The sequence below is a fragment of the Sparus aurata genome, chromosome 21, assembly GCF_900880675.1.
Source record: "Sparus aurata chromosome 21, fSpaAur1.1, whole genome shotgun sequence".
NCBI lineage: Eukaryota > Metazoa > Chordata > Actinopteri > Spariformes > Sparidae > Sparus > Sparus aurata.
Window position 1 is genome coordinate 29,893,008 of NC_044207.1, and position 21,650 is coordinate 29,914,657.

Below are 21,650 nucleotides of genomic sequence, written 5' to 3' on the forward strand. Positions count from 1 at the left end.
ATTCTAACTTAACAGTTTGGATCAGTAACTGATACATTTTCCTACATTTAAACGGAAACATGATTAAAGTTTGGTGACTCTTGGTGAGGACAGAAGTGGCGTCCGCTCTCTGTCGTTTCTCACCACTCTGTGATGCTCTTGTGCGTCCTGATGACGGAGGTCTCGATGTCGATGGGGTGGTAACGCATCCCTCTCAGCTCCATGGCTTCCTCCAGAGCGCCGACCACGTACAGCGCGTCATGACGCTCTACGCACAAACACACAAACACACACACACTTTAAGTTTCTGACAGAAGGTTACAACACAGTGAAAACACCACATGGATCTGGAGGATAAAACAAACCAACAAATGTTCACATTTTGTGCTTCTTTTCTGACCAGAACACTTTCAACAAATCCTCAAATAACAAACTAAAAGTGAATCCAAACTTTTTACAGAATATGAGTCCAGACCCGCCGCAGGTCCGGTGATGGTTCGGCTCTGACAGCTGTCTTAAATATTTCATGTGGCCTTGAGGAGTTTGCTGCCAGTGCGAGTCGTCACGACTGAACAGTTTGAGACTTTGAAACTGAGATCAGAGCGCTTCTTCCTGCGCAGGTCGACGTCTCAGTTTGCTGCGGTCAGAACGACCTCAGGTTTTGTTTAGGAGTCTGAACGGTTGAGTCTCTGTGACCATCAGCTCAGGACAATGTTCTGTCGAAGAAGATACTAAATGATTATCTCGAAGGCCTCACCTCCGCTGGCGTCGGTCAGTTCGGTCCTGCGGAGGAAGCCCAGGTATCCGGTCCGAGCCCAGATGGTCTGCGTGTCTCCGAAGCTGAGCCTGGAGCTGAAGTGGTCCGACTGCAGCGCCTCGTCTCCGTACACGGTGAAGTAACCGCTGGCGTTGTGGCCGCTGTGCACCCAGATCTGCAAACGCACAACGTGAAATCCTGGAAATACTGTTTCTATAGACAACAACGTTTGCTTTCATGGAGGCTTTTTATCTTTATATACATGTACATAATGGATAAATTAATAATAAACACATTGCTGTTGTCATGATCTCTGCTCAGGTAAAAAGGGATCTGAAGCTCAGACACACCTCGCCCAGGTGCGACTCTCCCATTGGTCCCTTGGTTTCTGGGTTGGCGATGATGATCCGAACCCCTGGCAGAATCTGAGGGGAGGAGCCAAACATCAACATTTGTGTTATTTGACCATTTTAACAACAAGAAAGATTAAAGAAAGAAACAAATCCTCACCTTCCCAGACTCCATCAGAGGCAGGCTGTGTGGTGAGCCCCTCTCCACCAGCCGGACCCTGCGGACACAAACGGCTGCAGCTTCAACATTAAAGTTATAAAGAACCTTTCCGGGTCACATCGTAGTTGCAACAGTAGTCGTTACCAGGCAGATCTGAGGAGAGTTTGTCTCTGATCTGTCAGTCACACATTAGGTTTTTTACCTCCTGAAATTATTTTCTTATTTGGTTTCGAACACAAACATTTAAAAAAATTCCCACATGACAAATGTATTTATCTATGTATTTATTTTTCCAGTTTCATATATTACAGGAATAAAATTCAAAACAAAATTGTCCTGGAATTTTTCCCCGATCAGTTTCACATGAACAACATCCAACTGATTTTGTAGGTGAAAGAAAAAATCCCCTTGAATTTATTCTTTTTTTCTCAATGGAAAAACAAATATGAGAAAAAAATCCCTCCTGAAAATATTTTTTTTTTCATTAGATTTCAACATGAAAAAATAAATTCTTCTGGAATTTTTGAGAAATAAACCGTCCCTCCTCATGATGTTATATTAATAATAAAATATTATATTTATTTAGATTTCATAACCAAACTGCAGCCGTACGACGAGGGTCCAGTTCCCCTGCTGCAGTCGTTCTGTTTAGGAAACGGTGATATATGAAGTTATTCTGGTGTCACTGGTTCTGACCCATTCTGTGGGTTTAAGAACAAGAACGTGTTGAAGGAAAACTCTGTAGGGAACCAAAAATGTTTAGACTGTTGATCTAATCCGCATGTGTGATGAAATAAAGAAACTCTGCAAAAACACAAATACTTTTGTTCAGACCTCTCAAGTTTAAAGAAAAGAAAAGTTATTGATCCCAGAAGGAAACTGACAGAAGTGGTGGGTCGGGTTACAGAGCGTCTCCTGGAGACACAGACGGGCTCGAATCAGCGGTGATTACATGTCATCACGCTTGCTGACAGTTATTTTTATACACAGCAGGACTGAGACGTGTTCTCTGGAGGACAAACGACAGCAGAGCAGTCGCAGGCTGAAGCTGTAATGATCTGCTCGATCAGACGACAGGAAAGTGAAGTTTTCCCAGACACACTTGGAAACTTTCGGGCTTGTGATGTGTTCAGATTTACATTTCTACAGTGAGCTGGAGTCTGGCTGAGCTGAAGAGGCCTCAGTGTTGCTACTTTAATCCCACCTGACCGCCGCGTCAGGAGGTATCTGAATAAATTGGAGTCCTGCTCGTCCTCCAGGAGTTGTTGTCCATCTCTGCTGCCTGGAGACAAACGGTGTCTCCACAGCTGAAGGCATGAAGTCTGACACTAATGTTGAGCCCTCGAGGCGGTTTTTCAAACCTCGGGCTGGTTCAGAAACCTCTCCTCTGGGCCCAAACACATTCTGGAGCCTCCTGAGTTTCTATTAATGGTGTCACCCAGCATGAGATGTGACTCAGACTCGGTCGGGCTGAGATGTCGTCTGCAGGAAACTTTCAGCTCCTCATTAAATTCAAACTTTTAACAGCCGGAGCGTCGGTTTCTCAGCTGCAGAACGGATCGTGCATTCGAATCAGCATCTTTCACTGAATACTTTATTTATTCTGAGGGTTCGCTGAACTCTCGTTCATAAAAAAAAAAAACCTGCTGCTTCACATTCATGAAGCTCTCGCCAGGCAGATCCCACAGGACCAACACACACCGACTGTGTGAGTGTAGCAGCGATGGTAAAATGATTCTTATTGTCGAGCCATCGTTTGGAAAGTGCTGCCCGACGCCCTCGTTTAGAGGTCTCCTGTCATGAATTTAAAAGATGGACTGCTGGAAGTTTGAATCAATTTCAGTTGGACATTTTTTATTCCTCCAGAATATTTTCTCTTTCTTTTGTAATTTCAATTTTTCCCCTGAAAATGTTTTGTATTTTCAAATATCTCCAGAAAAATGTTTATTCTCCTGAAAAAAATTCTGGCCTGAAATTTCTTTTTCTCCTGAATTTTTTGGGTAATTTCAATTTTTTCTCCTAAATTATTTTCTTTGCTTGAAAATTTCAATTTTTCTCATGAATTTTTCTCTCCTGAATTATTTTCTTTGCTTGCAAATTTCAATTTTTCTCATGAATTTTTCTGTTAATTTAAATTTTTGTCCCTAAACATTTTGTAATTACGATTTTTCTCCTGAAATTTTTGTTCCCCCTGAAATTTTGGGGGTGAATTTTATCCTAAAAAAATGTGTAATCAAAATGTTTATTTGAACTATTTTCTTTGCTTGAAAATTTCATTTTTTCTCCTGAAGTATTTTGGAAATTTCATTTTTCCTCCTTAAAAATCTGTAAGCATGATTTTTTTCCTGAAAATGTTTTTCTTTTGTTTTTTTGTAATTTCAATTTTATAATGAATTTGAAAGATGGACTGGTGGAAATTTTCACCTGTTGGTTTATGAAAAAGGTCGAAGGATTTGCACCATCATTAAGAATCATTATCTTTATTACAATGAATGTGTTTAAAAGATCAAAAAAATCAAAAAATCTGTCCAGTAGTCATCAAGATGTTTAACCGACAGACTGGTTGTAACAGCTAAGGCAGGATTTTTTATCGCTTCCATCATTTAAAGCTGTGAATTAACGACTTCAGGTGTGTGGTTTTGTTTGTTGAACTCACCTGTCGTGCCGAAGCGCTCTCATATCGACATACACAGTTGTGGGGTCGGGTCCTGAGGTGCCCTGAGAAGCAGCGACAGCAACAGTTAACTGCAGCGTCACACGAAGTCACAACTACATGACAGAAACCTCTTCTGCTGCTACGACTTCTACCTCTACCTCTACCAGGCTGCAGTGCTGCTGCTGCTGCTCGTGCGTTAGTGCTCACAGAGACAGCAGACGTTAAAGCTTCTCCAACAAAACCTCATTTACAGACAAACGGTGAGGAGAACGATGAGGGAGCGACAGCAGTGGGATGATTTTAGATGAAAATCAGCAAAACAAAACACAGATTAAAAAAAAAACAAATAAATCCCAGTATTAAAGAAAACCTTTGTAAATCACATTTAACTTGATCGACATGCAAACAGAAAAATTAAGTATTTTAGAGGGAAGAAAGTGGGGAAAGTGAAACCAAACCAAGGGAGAAGAAAGACAGAAGACAGAGGTGATGATGACGTAGATGAGTGATCACATTAAACATATCGACACTACAGGAACAAACAAACGACTACAATCCATTAAAAATGATTTGTCCTGCGTCTGATCTACACATGTTGTAGATATCTGCTGAATGTTTCGTACTACGTGAGAGCGAGAGTGAAAAAATTAAAGAAAAATCAAGAGAGAGAGAAAAAGAAGGAGACAGAGACCTCGCTCCGACCCGTCTCTCTCCTCCTCCACCATCCCTCCTTCCCCCTTTTCTCTCTCAGAGGTGATTCGGGATTAAAACCTTTGCAGAGCCCACCACCGGACGCACCGCGGCATGCTGGGAGTCAGAGGCCCACACCCAGAGCACAAACCGGCAGACAGCATCATCAACATGAGCAGCTAAAGTAGACCGCCCTTTGAAACTCCACCAGGAGAAGAATATCTAATGATTTACTGACAAAATGTTTGGAACTGATGAGAAATTATGGAGAAGTGGTTTATTGGAATTTATCACCCGGTCACACCAGAAAGCAGCAACATTAAAGTCATCTTAAGTCCTTGCAGGTGGTTCAACAGAAGCCCTGAAGGGCAGTGAAGAATTTTTTTCCTCTCGTCTCCTGTGGTTATGAATGAGAACTTGGAAATGAGAAAAAGTTTTGGAACAAGATTTTTTTTTTTTGTAAAACATGAATCATTTAAATCCCATTTAGAACATGTGGTAGTGATGCAGCTCAGCCTCTTGTGGTCAAAATTAATCTTACAAAAATAAACACTGTTTCCCGCATGAAAAAAAATCTCCTTTTTATTTTGCCTGAGGTCATTTTTCTTCTGAAAATTGTATTTCTTGTGAAGTTTCCAACATGAAAAAAATGTAATGTAATTGCAATTTTAAATTTCCTTCTGAAAATGTTGTTTTCTCCTGAAAAATCTTTTTTCTCCAGAAAATGTCTTGACATTCCCAAATTCCCCAAATTGTTTTATTTTCCATTTTTTCCAAGAGAAATTTAGTTTTGTTCCAAAAAAATCTTTTTTTGCCTCTCAAATAAAAAAGTTGTTTTCCAAATTTTGGGGGGATTTTCTTGTGAAGTTTCCAACATGAACAGAAATTAAATTCAAAATTTCCCCTGAAAAATGTCTTCTGATTTTATTTTCACATAGGAAACTGAGTAAAAAAGACAGATTTTTCACGAGAAAAGAATTTCAGGAGGAAATTTGAAATTACAAAACAGTTTCAGGAAAAAACATGTCAGATTTCTGTTCATGTTGGAAACCGAGCAAGAAACTTCACAAGAAAAACAATTTTCAGGAGAAAAAACATTCTTTTTGGAAAAAAACCCCCTATTTTTTTAGGAAAAAATAAAAACATTTTTTAGGAAAAAAAAAAAAATTGGAAAAAAAAAAAAAATTTAGGAAAAAAAAAATAAATTTTAGGAAAAAATGTTTTTTTAGGAGAGAAAATGAAAAATGTTAGTATTTTTTCAATGTATTTATTTTAACATTTTCTTTTATTTTTATTTTCATGTGGGAAACAAACAAAGGTTTTTCAAGATAATTTTTTTTTCCCCTTTGTCTCAGTTTCACACATGAAAAAAAACTCCTGAAAAATGTTTTGCTCTGATTCACAGATGGAAAAAAAAATCATCTGAAAAAGGTTTTTTTTTATATTTGAAATTTTCTCCTGAAAAACTTTTTCCCTCCCAAAAAAACTTTTTTTCTCCTGAACATGAATGCTGGTGTGACCGGGCCTGACTTCACCTCCTGCCGTCTGTGAAGGAGCGACCGTAAACTTTTCAGAGACATTTCAACTAAAAACTCAAATCTACATTCTCAGTGCAGTAATGCTTAAAATCTTTGATCTACAGCCAGCTGATGAGTGATGTGCTGACAAGCAGTGGGTGGAGGTGGTGGTGGTTCAGGAGGGGGATTGATGGTGGTTCCCTACCTGGTCGGCAAGCTTTCCCAGCCTGTGAGGCTACAGCAGCAAAGAGGGGCGGAGGAGGAGGAGGAGGAGGAGGAGGAGGAGGAGGAGGAAGGGTGGAGACAAAACCAAGTATGAGATATGTGGGCGGGGTTATGATTAAAACAAGGAAGGAGGAGGGAAGGAAGAAAAATGTCAAAATGGAAAAACTTAAAGAAACAAAACAAGCAGTCAGGACTGAAAACACTCTTCAGCCAGATGTTAGTTTGGTCATTTAAAGCTGCTGGAAACAGTTAATCAATGTAAGATCAATATACTGGGTAATATTAGCTGTTATATTAGTGTGTATTGACTCTGTTAATTCAAAATATGAGCCATGCAGCTAGAAATCACTGATCTCTACAACACTGAACTGAAGATTATGTGACATTAAACCATTAATATCTATAAAATCCTCAGCTTGTTTTCATTGAATGGAAACATGGAATTAACTTTGACTGAATGAGATCCTTTTATTCGAGAAGAATAACCAGATTTGATCCGCTTCAGGCTGCAAATCATAGCTGAAATGTAAAAACAATGATGAGCTTGAAATGGGAGGACGAGGCTGAACCGGAGAGACACACAGAGAAACATCTGGGCGCCTCTTTAACTGGTCTGTTCGGATGAAGGACAGCAGAAGAAGAGAAAGACGAGGCTTTGATTTGGATGTTGTGGCTGTTGTCTCTCTGTCAGCTGTGATCACCACAAACACTCTCTGAGAAACCCAAACTGAAGGCTGAGAAACTGTTGTATCTGTGGGAAGAGTCCACTGTCCCTGAAGGCATCACTCTATCAGCCAAACAAACACAATCACAAACTCAGCCGCTCTTCATTTATAAACTAATCGACTGTTTAGAGGAGTTTCTGTCGTCTTTACCGCAGTATGACGGAGCTGTCGTTCACGTTTAAGGCCACTAAAACTAGAACATACAACACCTGCTGACAAACAGCTTCAGACAGTCCCTCCAGAAAAACGCGATTATGAGATCGCATAATTCGATGCATAATCAGCCAGAGTCCGCATATTTATGCGGGGGCTGCATTTTTTCAATACGCCGCACTTTCGCCGCATAAATTGCCGATTTCCGCGCAAAATATGCAGGCTTGCATGATTTCATAATCCTCGCATTTTCGTTGCAAAAAAGTCACATATATCTCAGCAGAAAGTTGGAAAATGTTGCGTTTGCTTCACACAAGAGCAGCCATTTTCCCCTGTCGCCATGGGAACGTTATGAAGTGACGTAATTACGCGACGCGAACATCATCAAAAAGCTGCAAACCCCGCGATGACGCCATGATGAAGCCCGCAAATCAGTCTCATCTGCCAACAAAAAAATCATACTAGTTTCAAAAACCTTACAGTTGTAAGTATATTAGCAGTATGTAAATGTACGGTACAGTAAGAGATTCCACTTTGTGGATTGGAAGCACTTATTTTAACAGAAGTCTGTTTTGTACAGCTACCTCTGTAAAACAGGAAGCACACATTTAGTTTTTTTATATTTTATTTATTCATATTTACAGAAGTTGTAGCATATTCCTTTTGTAAAGCTACAGAACTTGTTTGACTCATCAATGTTTTGTAAGTTTGAGCCATGTGTTTATTAAGGTCTGAAATAAAACAAGAACTTAAATATTCCCAGCACTTTCTGTGATGTAGTGTGCTACTTATCATAAGAAGTAATAAGAAATGACTCTTTACATTAAGGTAGTAGCCTGGTGAGAACAGGGTGTTGGGGGAATCACTTTTTTTTCTCTTTTTATTATCAAACCGCAATTTTTGCAAGTTCCCGCAATTTCATCGCATAAAATTGCATAAATATCCCGCATATTCCATCGCAATTTTTAAGAAAACACGCTGCATAATCAAGGATTTTTGCCCGCAACAATCACAAAAAAACGCTGTGTTTTTCTGGAAGGACTGTTCAGCTACATCAGCTACAGTTCTACATCAGCCGACGTCACAAAGAACAAAAAGCAGCCATTTTTCTCTTTTCCAGCCAAAAGTCACACCGAGAATTTTCCTCAACCTTCCTCAAAAAGTGCGACAGAAGCCGAGACGACCAGAACCAGAGAGACAGCGGCAGAGGGACCGACCTGCAGGCAGATGGCCAGGTTGACCCTGCAGCCGAAGGAGGTGCTGACGGCTCGAGGGTGGAGCCCCAGGTCCTTGAAGAGTTTGGAGAAGGACTGCGTCAGGGCCGTCCTGGGACGCTCCTCAGCTACGACCACACAGGTCCTCACCCGGGACAAGTCCAACCCTCGAGACTGAAGGGGAGAAGAGAGACGCAGGGTGAGAAGCTGCGCTGCTATCAGATCATTCTTTGTGTTTGTGGTTTCTTGTTCCTAAAATGTTCGGAGCACACCGAGCGCCTCTTTTACCTTCAGAGAGTCGGTCTGCAGGCCAAGGCCTTTGGTGCAGAGCTCCATGACGCTGTAGGAGCAGAAAGTGTCTCGGACTTTGAACTGACTGACGGCCGACAGCCAGAGAGCCGGATTCACCTCCAGCTCAGACGGAGGGATCAGGATGGACTGGTGACCTGAGTACACACTGCAGACAACCCGGACGGAGGGGAGTCAGTGCTTGTTGTTGCTCAAGTTATCTTTTAATTCATTTGTTTTTCAGGAGATTTTCCCCCCCAATATATTTTATATATTATATATATATATATATATATATATATATATTCATTTTTTTTTCGACTGAATTTTTTCCTGGAAAAAAAAAACAAAAACGTTTTTTTTTCTTGTGGAAAATATTTTTTTCCTAAAATTTGTACATGAAGAAAAACAAAATTCTCCTGATCAAAAAACTTTCATGAATCTTTTTTTCTTTCACTCACTGAAAAAAAAAGCATTAAAAACATTCTCTTTTACTTGATTTTATACATGACAAAAAAAATCTTCTCTTTAAGAACAGAGATTGGTAAAATCTTCTCGGTTTGACACGTGAAAAAGAAAATTCTCCTGAAAAAAATTTCACTTGGTACCTTGCATGAAAAAAAAAAAAATCTCCTGGAAAACATTTTTTTAAAATCAAATTAACACATAAAGAAAAAAAATCTTCTTAAAAAAATCCACTCCGATTCACAAATAAAAAGAAAAGTAACAAAAAAAATGTAAATACAAAAATCTTCAAATATGAAAAAAAATCTGAATTTTTTTTCGCTTGGTGTCGCATTAAAAATCTCCTTGAAAAAAAAAACACAATTTAACTAATTTTTTTTCTACCCGGTTTCACACATGAAAAAGAAAAAAATCTCCTAAAACGAAAAAAATCTCCTGGTCTCAGTCATTTTTTCAGTCTGTATCACACTTTTACCACACATGATTTCACACACACAAAAAAAACTTTAAAAATGAAAACAATCTCAAGAAATCTTTTTTTTCGGTTCAACTAAAAAAAGAAAAAAAAGAAATCTAAACTCAGAAAATGAAAAATTCTCCTGAAAACAACTTTTTTAGGTGAAAAATGTTTTTCTTCTCCATTTTTTCATTAGATTTCACACGACTGCACAGCAAAGTATTCTCCTCCTGCTTCTTCTTTCATGTCATGTTGATTATTTGTTCGTCTGACCTGCAAAGGCACCAGAGGACGAAGCCCAGGCCGCAGTACGGGTCGAGGCAGATGGCGACCTCTCTGGACGGGTAAAGCTCACACTGCAGCTTGATGGAGCGGCAGAAGGCACTGGTGGCTGTGTGAGACATCTGAACAGCAGCAGCAACAGTCACAACACACACAACATCTGGATTTACAGACAGAAATGTGACGTTTTCCATTTTCCTTTTCTACGTGGAAACAAAAATCTGTCAGCACCTCCTGTCTGAGAATGAAAATGATAATTAACCAGAAAAACGTCCACAGTGCATCGAGCGCGAGGAGCTTCAGCCTGCAGTGACCTCGTGGACCGACCCACTTGTTGTTCTCTTTGTGTTTTGGCACCGGCGCCGCTCGTTGTAGCTCCGACTGACCCGTTCATTAAGAACGGTGATTAAACAAGATGGACAGCACGAGAGAACACGAGCGGGTGTTGTGTATGTGTTTGTCAGAGCGTTCGTTTTTGTGATTCTAATATTGTTTATTCTTAAGATCCTTTAAAGGGATCCTGGTGCCATTTAACATCTGAATAATACAATCCGGTTTTTGTACTGAAGCTCATTTCAGCCAGTTAAGATTTAAAAAATGATGAAAACCAAAATTGATTAAAAAAAAATCTTTAAATGTAAAATATTCCCATGAAAACTCATAATTATGAGATAAAAACTCAAAATTTTGTGATTAAAAAGATTAATTATGAGCTATAAAGTCACAATTATTATATTTATATAGAAACATTGAGATAAATGTCATATTTGTTAGATCAAAGTAACAATTATAAAATAAAAAGTGAAATTACGAGATTAAAAAATGTATTATGAGATAGAAAAGCCACATTTGAGGTCACAAGTCGTAATTATAAGATAAAAAAAGATAAATAATGAGCTTTAAAATCACAATTATTATAGAAACAACCAAATTAAATAAAAAATCATGATCAAAGATTATTGTTATCAGATAAAAAAGTGAAATTATGAGTTCAAAATGTTTGTCTCATGTTTATAAGATCAGAACTCATTTTTTTTTTCGAAATTATGAGATTAAAAAGTAAATTAAGAGATAGAAAATCCTAATCAAGACATAAAAAAGCCACAATTGAGATAAAAGTCGTCGAAAATTATCTGATAACAACTCAACATTTATCTCATAATTCTGATTAACTCTGGCAACTTTTATCTTTCATCGAGTTTCATCAACTTCTTTTCTTTACCTGGCAGGAATGAGCTTCCATATGTTTGTTTTCAGCCTGAATAACTCTAATAAACACAAATAATCCTGTTATTGATTCTCTGGTGGTGAATTCACGTCTACCTTAACTCCAGCGAGCATGCCGGTGGTGGAGACGCTGAAGTCCAGATAGGCCAGCGTGTCGGGGTTGGACGGTTTATACAGCAGAGGAGGTTTCTTCTTTGGCAAATCATCTGAAGAGAACAAACACACGATCAGCTGCTTCTTCTTCAGGTTAACACATCTGCACAACAGCACCTGTGTGTGTGACGTACCTGTGTCCATGACGGGAGGCCACGTCCGGACGTCCACGGCGGCCGAGGCTTCCTTCGACCTCAGCAGTTTACAGATGAGCTGTGTGGTCATCACGCACACCGAGCGACTCACCTGCAGGAGAAACGATGAAAGAAAACACCGCTTTGTTTTAAACGCTGCGTCATCCTGCAGAGTGTCGCCTCCAAACAAGCTGTTCAATAAAACCTTCTTGTGAGATTTACGGCAGAGTAACTCTGACCTCCGACGTCGCCTCCTGCCAGGCTCATCGTTATTCACATCACACTCATTTATTCACTTGGTTTTCTACACCGCTGGCTGGTTTTTGCCTTTGAACTCCGTCTTTTCTTTGGTTTGTTCAGAGCTGAACAAGATCTGTTTGGATCCTTTTACATTTTGAGGCGCTGAAAGCTGAAAGCATCCATCGTTTATTCACTTAAACGCGTCATTAAAGGTGCCATATTATAAAGCTTTTTCAACAAGTTAACATGTCTATGAGTTCAAGAAAACATGTTTTGAAGTTGTTTGATGGAAATCGCTTTTAGGAAGAGATTCATTTTCCTGATTAAGTGGATTAAACTCACTTTTCTCAGACTGCATTTTTATAAAAGTTGAATATAAAACATCAGTGTTGCTTTGATATCGTTACAGCTTTCAATTTGATGTTATATTTATATTCACACACTAAACTGTTATAGTTTTATTATGTCATTTAAGTTTTTTAGTATTGTTTCTTGTTAAGAAGCAATAAAAGCAGTTCTGATTCACTAAATCATCACGTTTTAGTTTTAAATACCTGCTTTTGTTTTGACAAACATGGCTGAAGATGCTCTGAATTCTCACTTCAGTCGTTTAAACATTTCTGATTATTGAAACGGCGTCTTAAAGCAAAACTCTTGCCAAAAAGCAACCGAGGCTTTGCGACCTGAGACTCTGGGATTGACACTTTTTGTCTGCCATGACGGCGACGCGCAGGAGCTGCAGCAGCTGCAGCAGCTGCAGCCTGCAGCTAACGTGAGTAGTAGTAGTAGTACCTTCTTTTTAATAAACTCTGTGTACACAAACAATGTTCTCAATGCTCGTGTTCATGTGTAGAGACCCTGGTGATACTACGAGCAAAGTTTCATGTTGTGTCGAGACTTCTTAGTGTTTTAAAAATAGAGATTTTGATGTACTCCTGTTCAAAATTAATGTGCCCAAAACCGAAACTACGGTAAATCTTAAAAGTGCCTCTTTCGTCCTAATTATGCTTTTACACGAAGGTTTGACTCATATTCAATCCCAAATAAAGCCTCGGTTGCTTTTTGGCCAGAGTTTCGCTTAAAACAGTCACCTGTGTCAATCTTTCATGCTTTCCATAAACTGACCAAGTCTTAAACAGTTTTCTTTTTTAATGCTCATATTGAGAATAATATTCAAACAGGTGATTGGTGACTTTGTTTCTTGATATTTCCACTCTTCGCACGTGATTACTGGTAGAACACTGGACAAAATTCTCTTTAGGAATCATAAATAATTTGTGTTTGTTACCTCCACGATCATCTTGACGGTGGGCAGCGTGGTGGCGATGTTCTGCGGGTGAGGCGGTCGCACCGTGATCGGCACGCAGCCGGCGTAAAGGCAGCCGTAAAACGCCACGATGAGGTCGATACCTGGTGGAGGAAGGAAGAGGAGGAAGAGGAGGGAGGGAGTGAAGGTGGAGGAGGAGAAACAGGGAGGTGAGGTAATAAAGACAGAAGAAATGGAGGAGGGAGGACAGATTGGATGAAGGAAAGGAGAAAAACAAACAGTCACACACACTTCCACAGAGGCGAGGAGGTTAAGTATTGAGCCGGACTCTGGAGGCGATTAATTGAACGCTGAGACAATCTCCTCGTTGTGGGAGAATTCGTCCCGCGTGGCTGCGTCCGTCCTGCCGTGATGGACGCGAGGCTCCGTGTCTCGGAGGGGAAATTACAATTCCTTCCCTTAATTCTCCCTGCGGCGCTCTCTTCGATCCAACTGAGCTGCTCTCAACGTCTTTGTCGCGTCCGTCCTCATTTAAAAACATCCAGGGTTTGTCCTTGTTTACCAGTTTTAGAGGATCGCTGCCACGTTTTAGTCAATTTAGTGCAAATCAGGTTTCACTCGATGATAGATTTCCCATTTCACTTCTTATTCTTGTTGCATAGTCAATCGATCGGCACTTCAAACGTACTTTATTCACAGCGGACGCTAGGACACCCCAACGTCTCCGTATGAGATCTGATCAGTTGGACCATCGTCAGAGGAGGTTTCTGGTCCACATGTGACCTCATTCTTTAATCCACGTTAAAGGACCGTCTACTCAATAAGAAGAAGAAGAAGCCACAACGACTATTTTTGATCTAAGTTACATGTTTGGGCTCTTTTAACCTGCCAACTGACAACTAGTAAACACAATATCACCAGACTCCCTGAAGAAATCATGCAATTTTGAGAGTTGCTGTCGAGGAGAAACTTTAAAAACCTTGGAGCAACATGGCTACAACAGATTCTGAATCATTGGTGCCTTCTTGTAAATTCGGCATTAAATAAAATACGTTAAATTGTTTCTTTCCTTGTAAACAGCGGCAGTGTGTCACAGCATCTCTTTAAAACACTCACATTCTGATTGAGAACATGACAAATTTAACAAATACATTAAAGGATAACAAATATTGTCTATGTCTTTCAAAGTCCCAGATTCCCTTTAAAAATCCTGCTATTTTGTGATTTGTTGAGTTAAGAGAAACTTTATAAACCCTGTGAAACTCTGTCCCGAACGAATTCTTAATCATTTGGGCCTTCTTGTAAATTCGGCAAATGTTAAACACTGTTTTTCTTTGTGTCGGTTTGTCCCACTGAGATCAGATCGAAGTGTTCACTCGAGACACGTGGAGACAGATGTTATTGACGTATATGCAATAAGTTATACTTGAATTTGAGAATTCGAAAGCTATCTTATACGTATATAAAAGCATTCAAAACATCTGGACGCTGAGCCGGAGCTTCACACTGGTCTGGGGTCAGAGTTTACCTGGAGGGTAGACCAGCGCCACGTGGTCTCCGTCCTGCAGGTGGGCCCGTTCAGCCAGCATGCCGGCGATCTTCTCTGCCCTCTTATGCAGCTGAACACAAGTGAGCGAGCCGGCTATCGTACCCTGGAGGAGGTCACACACACACACACACACACACACACACACACACACACACACACACACACACACACACAGAAAGATGATTGACACATTCGATCAGCAGTGTGAATCAGCAAATGTCATGACAGCTGTAAACACACCGGCGGATCATATTGCCATTATGCAAACTAACACAGCCGTCAAACAGACAGTTCACACACACACACACACGCACACACACACACTCCATCCATCAGTTATGTATGACTGCTCATCCTCTGGAGAAACGTCTAAAGTTAGAGACAGACTGCAAGTTTGATTGTGATTGATTATGTTTACTCCTGCAGCAGAACTGGACCTCAGCTGGGGTGTGTGTGTGTGTGTGTGTGTGTGTGTGTGTGTGTGTGTGTGTGTGTGTGTGTGTGGTCTTACCCTGGAGTTGAGCAGTGTGTACAGGACGTGGTCCGGAGTGGTCTGAGCTCTCCACTGTAACACCTCCGACAGGAAGAGGAACTGAAAACACAAACACATACAGACAGTCAGACTGGATGACGACACACACACACACACACACATTTCACAAACAAACACACACACACATTCAGAGCACATAAAGCAACATGGAAGCCAACATCAGAATCTGGAAGAACTATAAAAAGACAGCCACCAGATGAACTGTTAAAGAAGCATCATAGTTGGAAATGCAGTCGCAAATTCACTCGTTTTGAGTCTCAATAAAAACCTCAGTGAATATTGATAACGCAGACTGATCTCAGTGACTCGGAGAGGATCCGGTGCACTTAATTTGGAAGAGGATGGAAGTAAGAGAGCGAGGTGAGCTAACAAGACTTTACAACAGCAGAAACACGAGAGAGAAAATGGAAATTATAGGAGGGAGGAGAGAACAAATCAAGAAGACAGTGAGTTTGTTTCTGGCCTCATGAATTTTTCAAGTTCTGCTGCCGAGCGGAGAATCTCACAGAGTGTGATTCATGTTTTACGTTTTGTTCTGCCAGAGAAAATCAGTATTGTGTGTGTGTTTGTGTGTGTGTGTGTGTGTTTGTGTGTGTGTGTGTGTGTGTATGAGATGAGAATCCAGCTGTCAGAGTCTTAACTCTCCCTGAACCGCAAAGCAAGCAGACCTCTGCCCCGTGCCACACTGTGCTCGTCACGTCTGAAGGGACTCTGGGAGCGCTTGATTTGTACAACAAATCTCACCGACTGACACCGGCCGGTCTACAGCGACTTCTTCTGCTGAAGGAGGTCGACTGTGAACCTTTTCGTTCCTCCAGCTGAGAGATGAAATTAAGAAAAGTGTGATTCTGTGTTCTGGTTTTTACATTTAGCTTGCAGATCTACGGCGATATGAACAATATTCTGTGTGATTGAATAAAGTGGGAACATATTGATTTCAATCTCACTGGACAAAGAAAACCACCAACATCTTCCATTTTATTGGAATTCAGAGTTTTTCAGTTTTTTAAAACACTTTTCATGAATATTCGTGGTCATCGTCGGCGTATACGTATATATCGATATATATTCGCCTAATTTCACGTCCTTTTTGTTCAAGGACAGACTCTTGAAGACACATTAACCTACTTGTGTATTACATTTATACTGTTATACTAATTGTGAACATACAACACATTAATTGATATATTAACTTTTCCTGTTGGGATGTTCAGTGGCGTAGATTTATTAGTCCAGGTGTGTTTGATGGGATTTTGAGGGATCCCATCGTCTTGTGAGATAACCTGATGACACTCTAAGTACCAAAAGTGCAACCAGCCCTCATAAGCTCCTATGTTAAATAAGAGTCTAAACGTCCAGAGGAAAGTAGACAGCAGCAGTTTTCTAACTCGCTGTCGTTCGGCCATCAGTCTGAATCTACATCAACGTATTCAGAGACTTCTCCTGTCGCTCTGGATTAAAAAATTTGGCCAATAAGAGTTAAGATGTTTTCAATACGAGTAGATGTTTGGAAGGTTTTTTTTCCTATGAAATTACATGAGCTCATACACATAATCACTGACAGTGAAACACACACAGGGTTTGTTTTCTACAGCTTATTTCTTCACCGCTTTCCAAGAACTAATAGTATATTTAATTGTTGTTCTTATTATTATTGTTTCTCATATTTGTAGCTTCGTCCCCTCATGTTTCGTTGTAAATCTGCATTCAGACTGGAAGCCAGAAGCCAGATTCATGATTCACGGATCTCTGATTCAGGCTGGGAGGTTGTGTGATGACAGAGCTGTGTGTTTAGTATAAGCCGTCACAAAGACGAACGCCTCGGTTGTCATGACTGTTAATCTGAGTGATTCAGTCGTAGATGAGCCGTGCAGCGGTGTATATAACCTCCAGCCTCTCTGCTGAAAACATCACTCAGCTCCTCAACGGCCAAAGTTTCCTGTTTCACTGTTCAAACTCGGGTGAGTCGACTCTCCGGCTGACGAAACGCCCTCTCATCTGCTCACCAGCAGCTTCACGCATCACAAATCTCTCGGGGGTTAAAAGATTTAAAAGAGGGTTTTTCTCCCCTCGATGAAAACATCACTCAGCTGCTTGTCGGCTCGACTCGCTGAGCTTTCATAAAACTTTCATAACAGCAAATTAAAGTCTGCTTCCTCTCCGGTTCCCCTCAGTTTCCTGCCTCGCACATTAACATCCACCGTTTGGCCGAGGCCGTCATCCAAAGTGCCCCAAAGTGCCGAGGCTGAACACACACAGGAACCAGTGAGCAAAAAAAAAACTGTGTCAACGTTGGTTTATCTAGAAATGACAATGAAAATATGAAATCACCCGCTTGACCAGAACTTTCTTTCAAACTTCTTAAAGGTCCAATTTTCTAGGAACTCCAAACTCTTGGAAACGAGAGACACGAATCATCTTTCTTACGAATACATAATTAATTTGGATCTGAGGGTTCATCTCATTTACTGGAGGATTTATAAACTAAAAGCGAGTGTTATCTTGTGAAAACCTTTAAATTTTGATCGCGAAACGCATGAAAATATCAATAAATCATCTCGTCTTTTTGCTTTGCTTTGACGCTGGTGTGGAAGGACTGCGGAGGACTGTTCTTGCCTCCATGTTGACCATAAGTTCCTAATAATAGACACTTTTTGAGCATTATCCCTGACATAAATATATCAAATGCAAATAAAGACAGCTGAACATAAAGGTGCAATATGTAGCTTTGGAGAAAAATCTTTACTGACTGACTAAACTCAAAGAACGACAGTTTCTTTATCTTTTAATCAGCTGATTTTCCAGCTTCAAACGATATTCTGGGACATTATTCCCCTCTGAGGACATCTTATTTACCAAGACATCTGTTTGTATTACTATCTTATTAACATTGTATATCTATATATTGACTTTCTGTGTTTTAATTTCCTTTTAAAATCTCTTTCTAAAACATCAAACACAGTAAAAACAAAATCGCTGTCAGTCTCTGAAAAGATTTTCTTTAGTGTTAAACTGATATTGCTCATATTGTGCAATTTGTGAAGTGTACTTTATGTTTTTTCACTTCTAAGATTTAATAAACAAAAACAGAGTTTGACTGTAAAACCACTGATGCACACATTCAACTTTAACATACAACGACTGCAAAACATATTAAAATATATGAAAACCAGAACTTCAAGCGAGTGTTGAAATGTTTTTGTGGGATACTGAGATCTCTTTTGTTGTTTGAGACATTTTTAATCCATCAAAGGATCAGATGTAGTAGTAAAAGTGTTTTGTGTCGTATGTAAGCGATGCTGTGACCGCTGGTTAAACTTCCCCGAGCTGGAGATAAAACAGACGGGAACGTGCCTGCAGATAAAACTCACGTTATCTCCACGAGAGCGGCCCGGCATGTTGAACACCGACACAAAGAGCCTCTGTGTGCTGTGAGCCGGCGTTGTTCATTAAATTCCAGGCGACAGATACGAATCTGGTCTCATGCTGCAGAGTTTTATCAGTTTGTGAGAGTCGGTGTTGAGTTCTCATGTTATTACAGTGAAGTCTGCAGCTCTGTTGGATCTGATGTCGTTATCAGACACCGAAAACCGGCTTCATCGAAAACCTGGCAGGTGAAGAACTTAAAGAGATATTCCGGTGTAAGTTTAATCCATGGTCTAACACACCGTGAAACTGCGTTAGACTCCCTCTCGAGAGATCAAGTTAGCAGACCGCTAATTTACGGAGTTTTATCAACCTCAGAAACGACCGCACGACAACAATACACTGCAGTAAATGGATCCAAATATAAACCGCCACCAAAAACCCACAAATAATGCTCAGAACAAGCACCAAACTTCAGCAACAGTACAAATAGGGTCTCAGCACATAGTCCTGGGGCATCTAACCTCCGCTAGCTTAGCTAGGAATTCTATTGTGAAGCTAAAAACAGACTTCAACTCTCCTCCATCAGCTTCCGGGTCGGGGAAGTCCCGACGCGACGATTACCGAGTGCGGTTAGAAATGCTCAATTCCGTTCTTTTCCCTGTCCGCTCTCGATAATAACTGTTATAAACTGGCAGGTAAGACACATATGAACTTTGATTGCTTTTCCATGGAGTCATAATCATACATTTTCATCCATGAGCCGCGGAACTCTACTGCACTCGGTAATCGACTCGTCGGGACTTCCCGTCAACAGGAAGCTGCTGCAGAAGAGTGGTAAATTTAGTCAGCTTTTCAGTAGAAATCCAGCTAAGCTAGCGGAGGTTAGACGCCCCGGACTATGTGCTGAGACCCTATTTGTACTGTTGCTGAAGTTTGGTGCTGTTCTGAGCATTATTTGTGGCTTTTTGGTGGCGGTTTATATTTGGATCCATTTACTGCAGTGTATTGTTGTCGTGCGGTCGTTTCTGAGGTTGATAAAACTCCGTAAATTAGCGGTCTGCTAACTCGATCTCTCGAGAGGGAGTCTAACACAGTTTCACAGTCATTTAGACCATGGATTAAACTTACACTGGAATATCCCTTTAAATCAACATGAACTAAAGAGTTAAAAATGTGACGTGGCATCTGTTGAATCACGACTGTAAAAACCAGGAGGAGTTTTAAAGAACACTGTGATTTGTCAACTCTCTAAACTCCTGAAGACAAATAAATATTTTAAGAAGAAATAAATCGATAACAGCGGATCATTGTGAGGAAGTTTCCCAAGTTTGAAAACTGGACGCAGAGACTGATGACACAATGAGATCATCGAGTTCTTCTTCTGTTAGTGAAACAAACATTTCATCATTACTTTCTACAACAACAATAGAAACTAATGAAGTCGTGCATGAGTACTTTTAACATGTTGAATTCACGGTGTTGTGTTGTATTTGTGTTGTGGTATTTTTAATAACAATAATGAACTTTATTTATTGGGCACTTATCAGACAAGAGTACAAAGTGCTTTTTGTAGACTTGACTTCTTCCACAACTGCTTTCTGTTCTGCTAAAGGTGATGAAATAAATAAAATATGTCTTAAACACCTCCTGAGTAAAGAAGGTGCGTCTGGTTTCCGATCTACGTTATTTTGTGTGAACGCAGGATTGAATTTTCTTCTCTCTGCTGCGTCGATGTTGGACTTCGTTCTGTTTGATTGTTGGAGTTGACCAGAAAGTTTGTTCTCCAGCTTCAGCAGGACGCTTCATTATGGAGAACAGCAGTAATTAAACAGCATGTGTCCATTAACTTTAATGAGAGGAGCGGCTGAGCTCCTGAGTGCAGCAGCGCGGGGCTCAGCCAGACTTCACTGCATAAATAAATGTTATCAGAGAGGATGTTCAAAGTAAATCACACTCACTCTGGAAGATTGCAACGACACACACACACACTCAGAACATTTCGATATAAACAGGAACGACTGCCAAAGCAGGAGGAGCTCATTCACACGGAGGGCTGGGCTTTCAGAGGGAGGGAGGTGGAGTTAGAGAAGAAGTGATGGATGAAGCAATGAATCAACGAGCTGATGGAAAGACTGACGATCAGAAGCCGCATGAGCCAAAAGTACAGAGAGTGAGCAGAAATCACAAAGTGTCACTGTGAACAGATCTCACCCGTCTGACCTTGTGAAACAAATCAGAACCGGGCCTCAGCCGCTCAAAGAATTCAACAAAAAAATTCACAATCGTTTCCAAAATCACAAGCTCGTTTTCCTGAACCGCCGCTTCATCTGCAGACGGAGGCTGCCAAAGTCGATTAAACTGTTAATTCAACACGGACGAGTAAACATGTCGCTCCACTACGACGACACAGTCCAGGTCTGAGCCGATCAGCACCAACATGATCATCCTGTTTGGACTCGTCATCGAGGCACCGAGCCTCAGGAGTGTTTGTTTCATTTCAGCTGAGGTTTAAATGGCAGATCAGATCAGATCAGAGACACGACGTCTCGTCCAAACCGATGATACTGAAGCTTTTCCACAGATCAGTCTGTAGTGTTCACATCTCCCAGGCAGCGTCAGAGTTTAACTTCACTGTCACGTCTTCCTTTTAGTGATATTGTAGATTATCAGCCGGTCAGATCGAGCGGTAACATCTCATGTCCTCCGTCTTTTCCTGTTACATCACAGTTTAAGGTTATAATGGTTCCTGTCAGCTGCAGCAGCAGTTTTCACTCTTAGATATTTTGAATTAATCAAAAGTACACATCAATTAAACCACCCAGCGGTGTGTGAAGTTAAAATGATCTCCACGTTTACCAGCTGCAACATTAGCTGCACTGATCATTACAATCCTGTAATGTGCATAATGCTAATTTTACTAATGAGCTCTTCAACTTTTACATTTTGATGCTCAGACTTTTGTACTTTGACTTCCGTAACGTTTTGAATGCAGGACTTTTACTCCCACACTGAGGTACTTTTACTGACATGAGAGATCGGAGAACTTTCAGAGTAAAGTGTGTTTTTCCCTCCTGTAGCTGTCAAACAAAGTCAAAACAAACAGGGAGATATTTTGTGTCGGAGCTTCTGTTTCTCCTACAAACACAGTTTTTTTGTTTTATGTGCCAGAAGTCGGGATGTAAGGAATCTTCTGTTGAAACCAGAAGATGACAAAGTTCATCAGCATGCGTTTGGTGACAT

The 21,650-nt window shown here is 40.5% G+C and overlaps 1 protein-coding gene across 6 annotated transcripts in view; it reads right to left on the reverse strand.

Moving 5' to 3' along the window:
* The window catches only part of dip2ca (disco-interacting protein 2 homolog Ca), a 179,505-nt gene that overhangs the window by 2,701 nt on the left and 155,154 nt on the right, over positions 1-21,650 (reverse strand). For 4 of the 6 annotated variants that reach the window (XM_030402168.1, XM_030402167.1, XM_030402172.1 and 1 more), the window contains exons 24-37: positions 15,000-15,080; positions 14,468-14,591; positions 12,961-13,082; positions 11,433-11,544; positions 11,242-11,351; positions 9,910-10,040; positions 8,715-8,883; positions 8,430-8,600; positions 6,315-6,344; positions 3,903-3,964; positions 1,247-1,304; positions 1,087-1,161; positions 737-911; positions 124-247 (exon numbers count right to left, since the gene is read on the reverse strand). In XM_030402168.1, the coding sequence (XP_030258028.1) occupies positions 124-247; positions 737-911; positions 1,087-1,161; positions 1,247-1,304; positions 3,903-3,964; positions 6,315-6,344; positions 8,430-8,600; positions 8,715-8,883; positions 9,910-10,040; positions 11,242-11,351; positions 11,433-11,544; positions 12,961-13,082; positions 14,468-14,591; positions 15,000-15,080 (1,544 nt within the window). The remainder of the gene's footprint in view (positions 1-123; positions 248-736; positions 912-1,086; positions 1,162-1,246; positions 1,305-3,902; positions 3,965-6,314; positions 6,345-8,429; positions 8,601-8,714; positions 8,884-9,909; positions 10,041-11,241; positions 11,352-11,432; positions 11,545-12,960; positions 13,083-14,467; positions 14,592-14,999; positions 15,081-21,650) is intronic. The other 2 variants (XM_030402170.1, XM_030402169.1) reach the window with 1 other exon arrangement.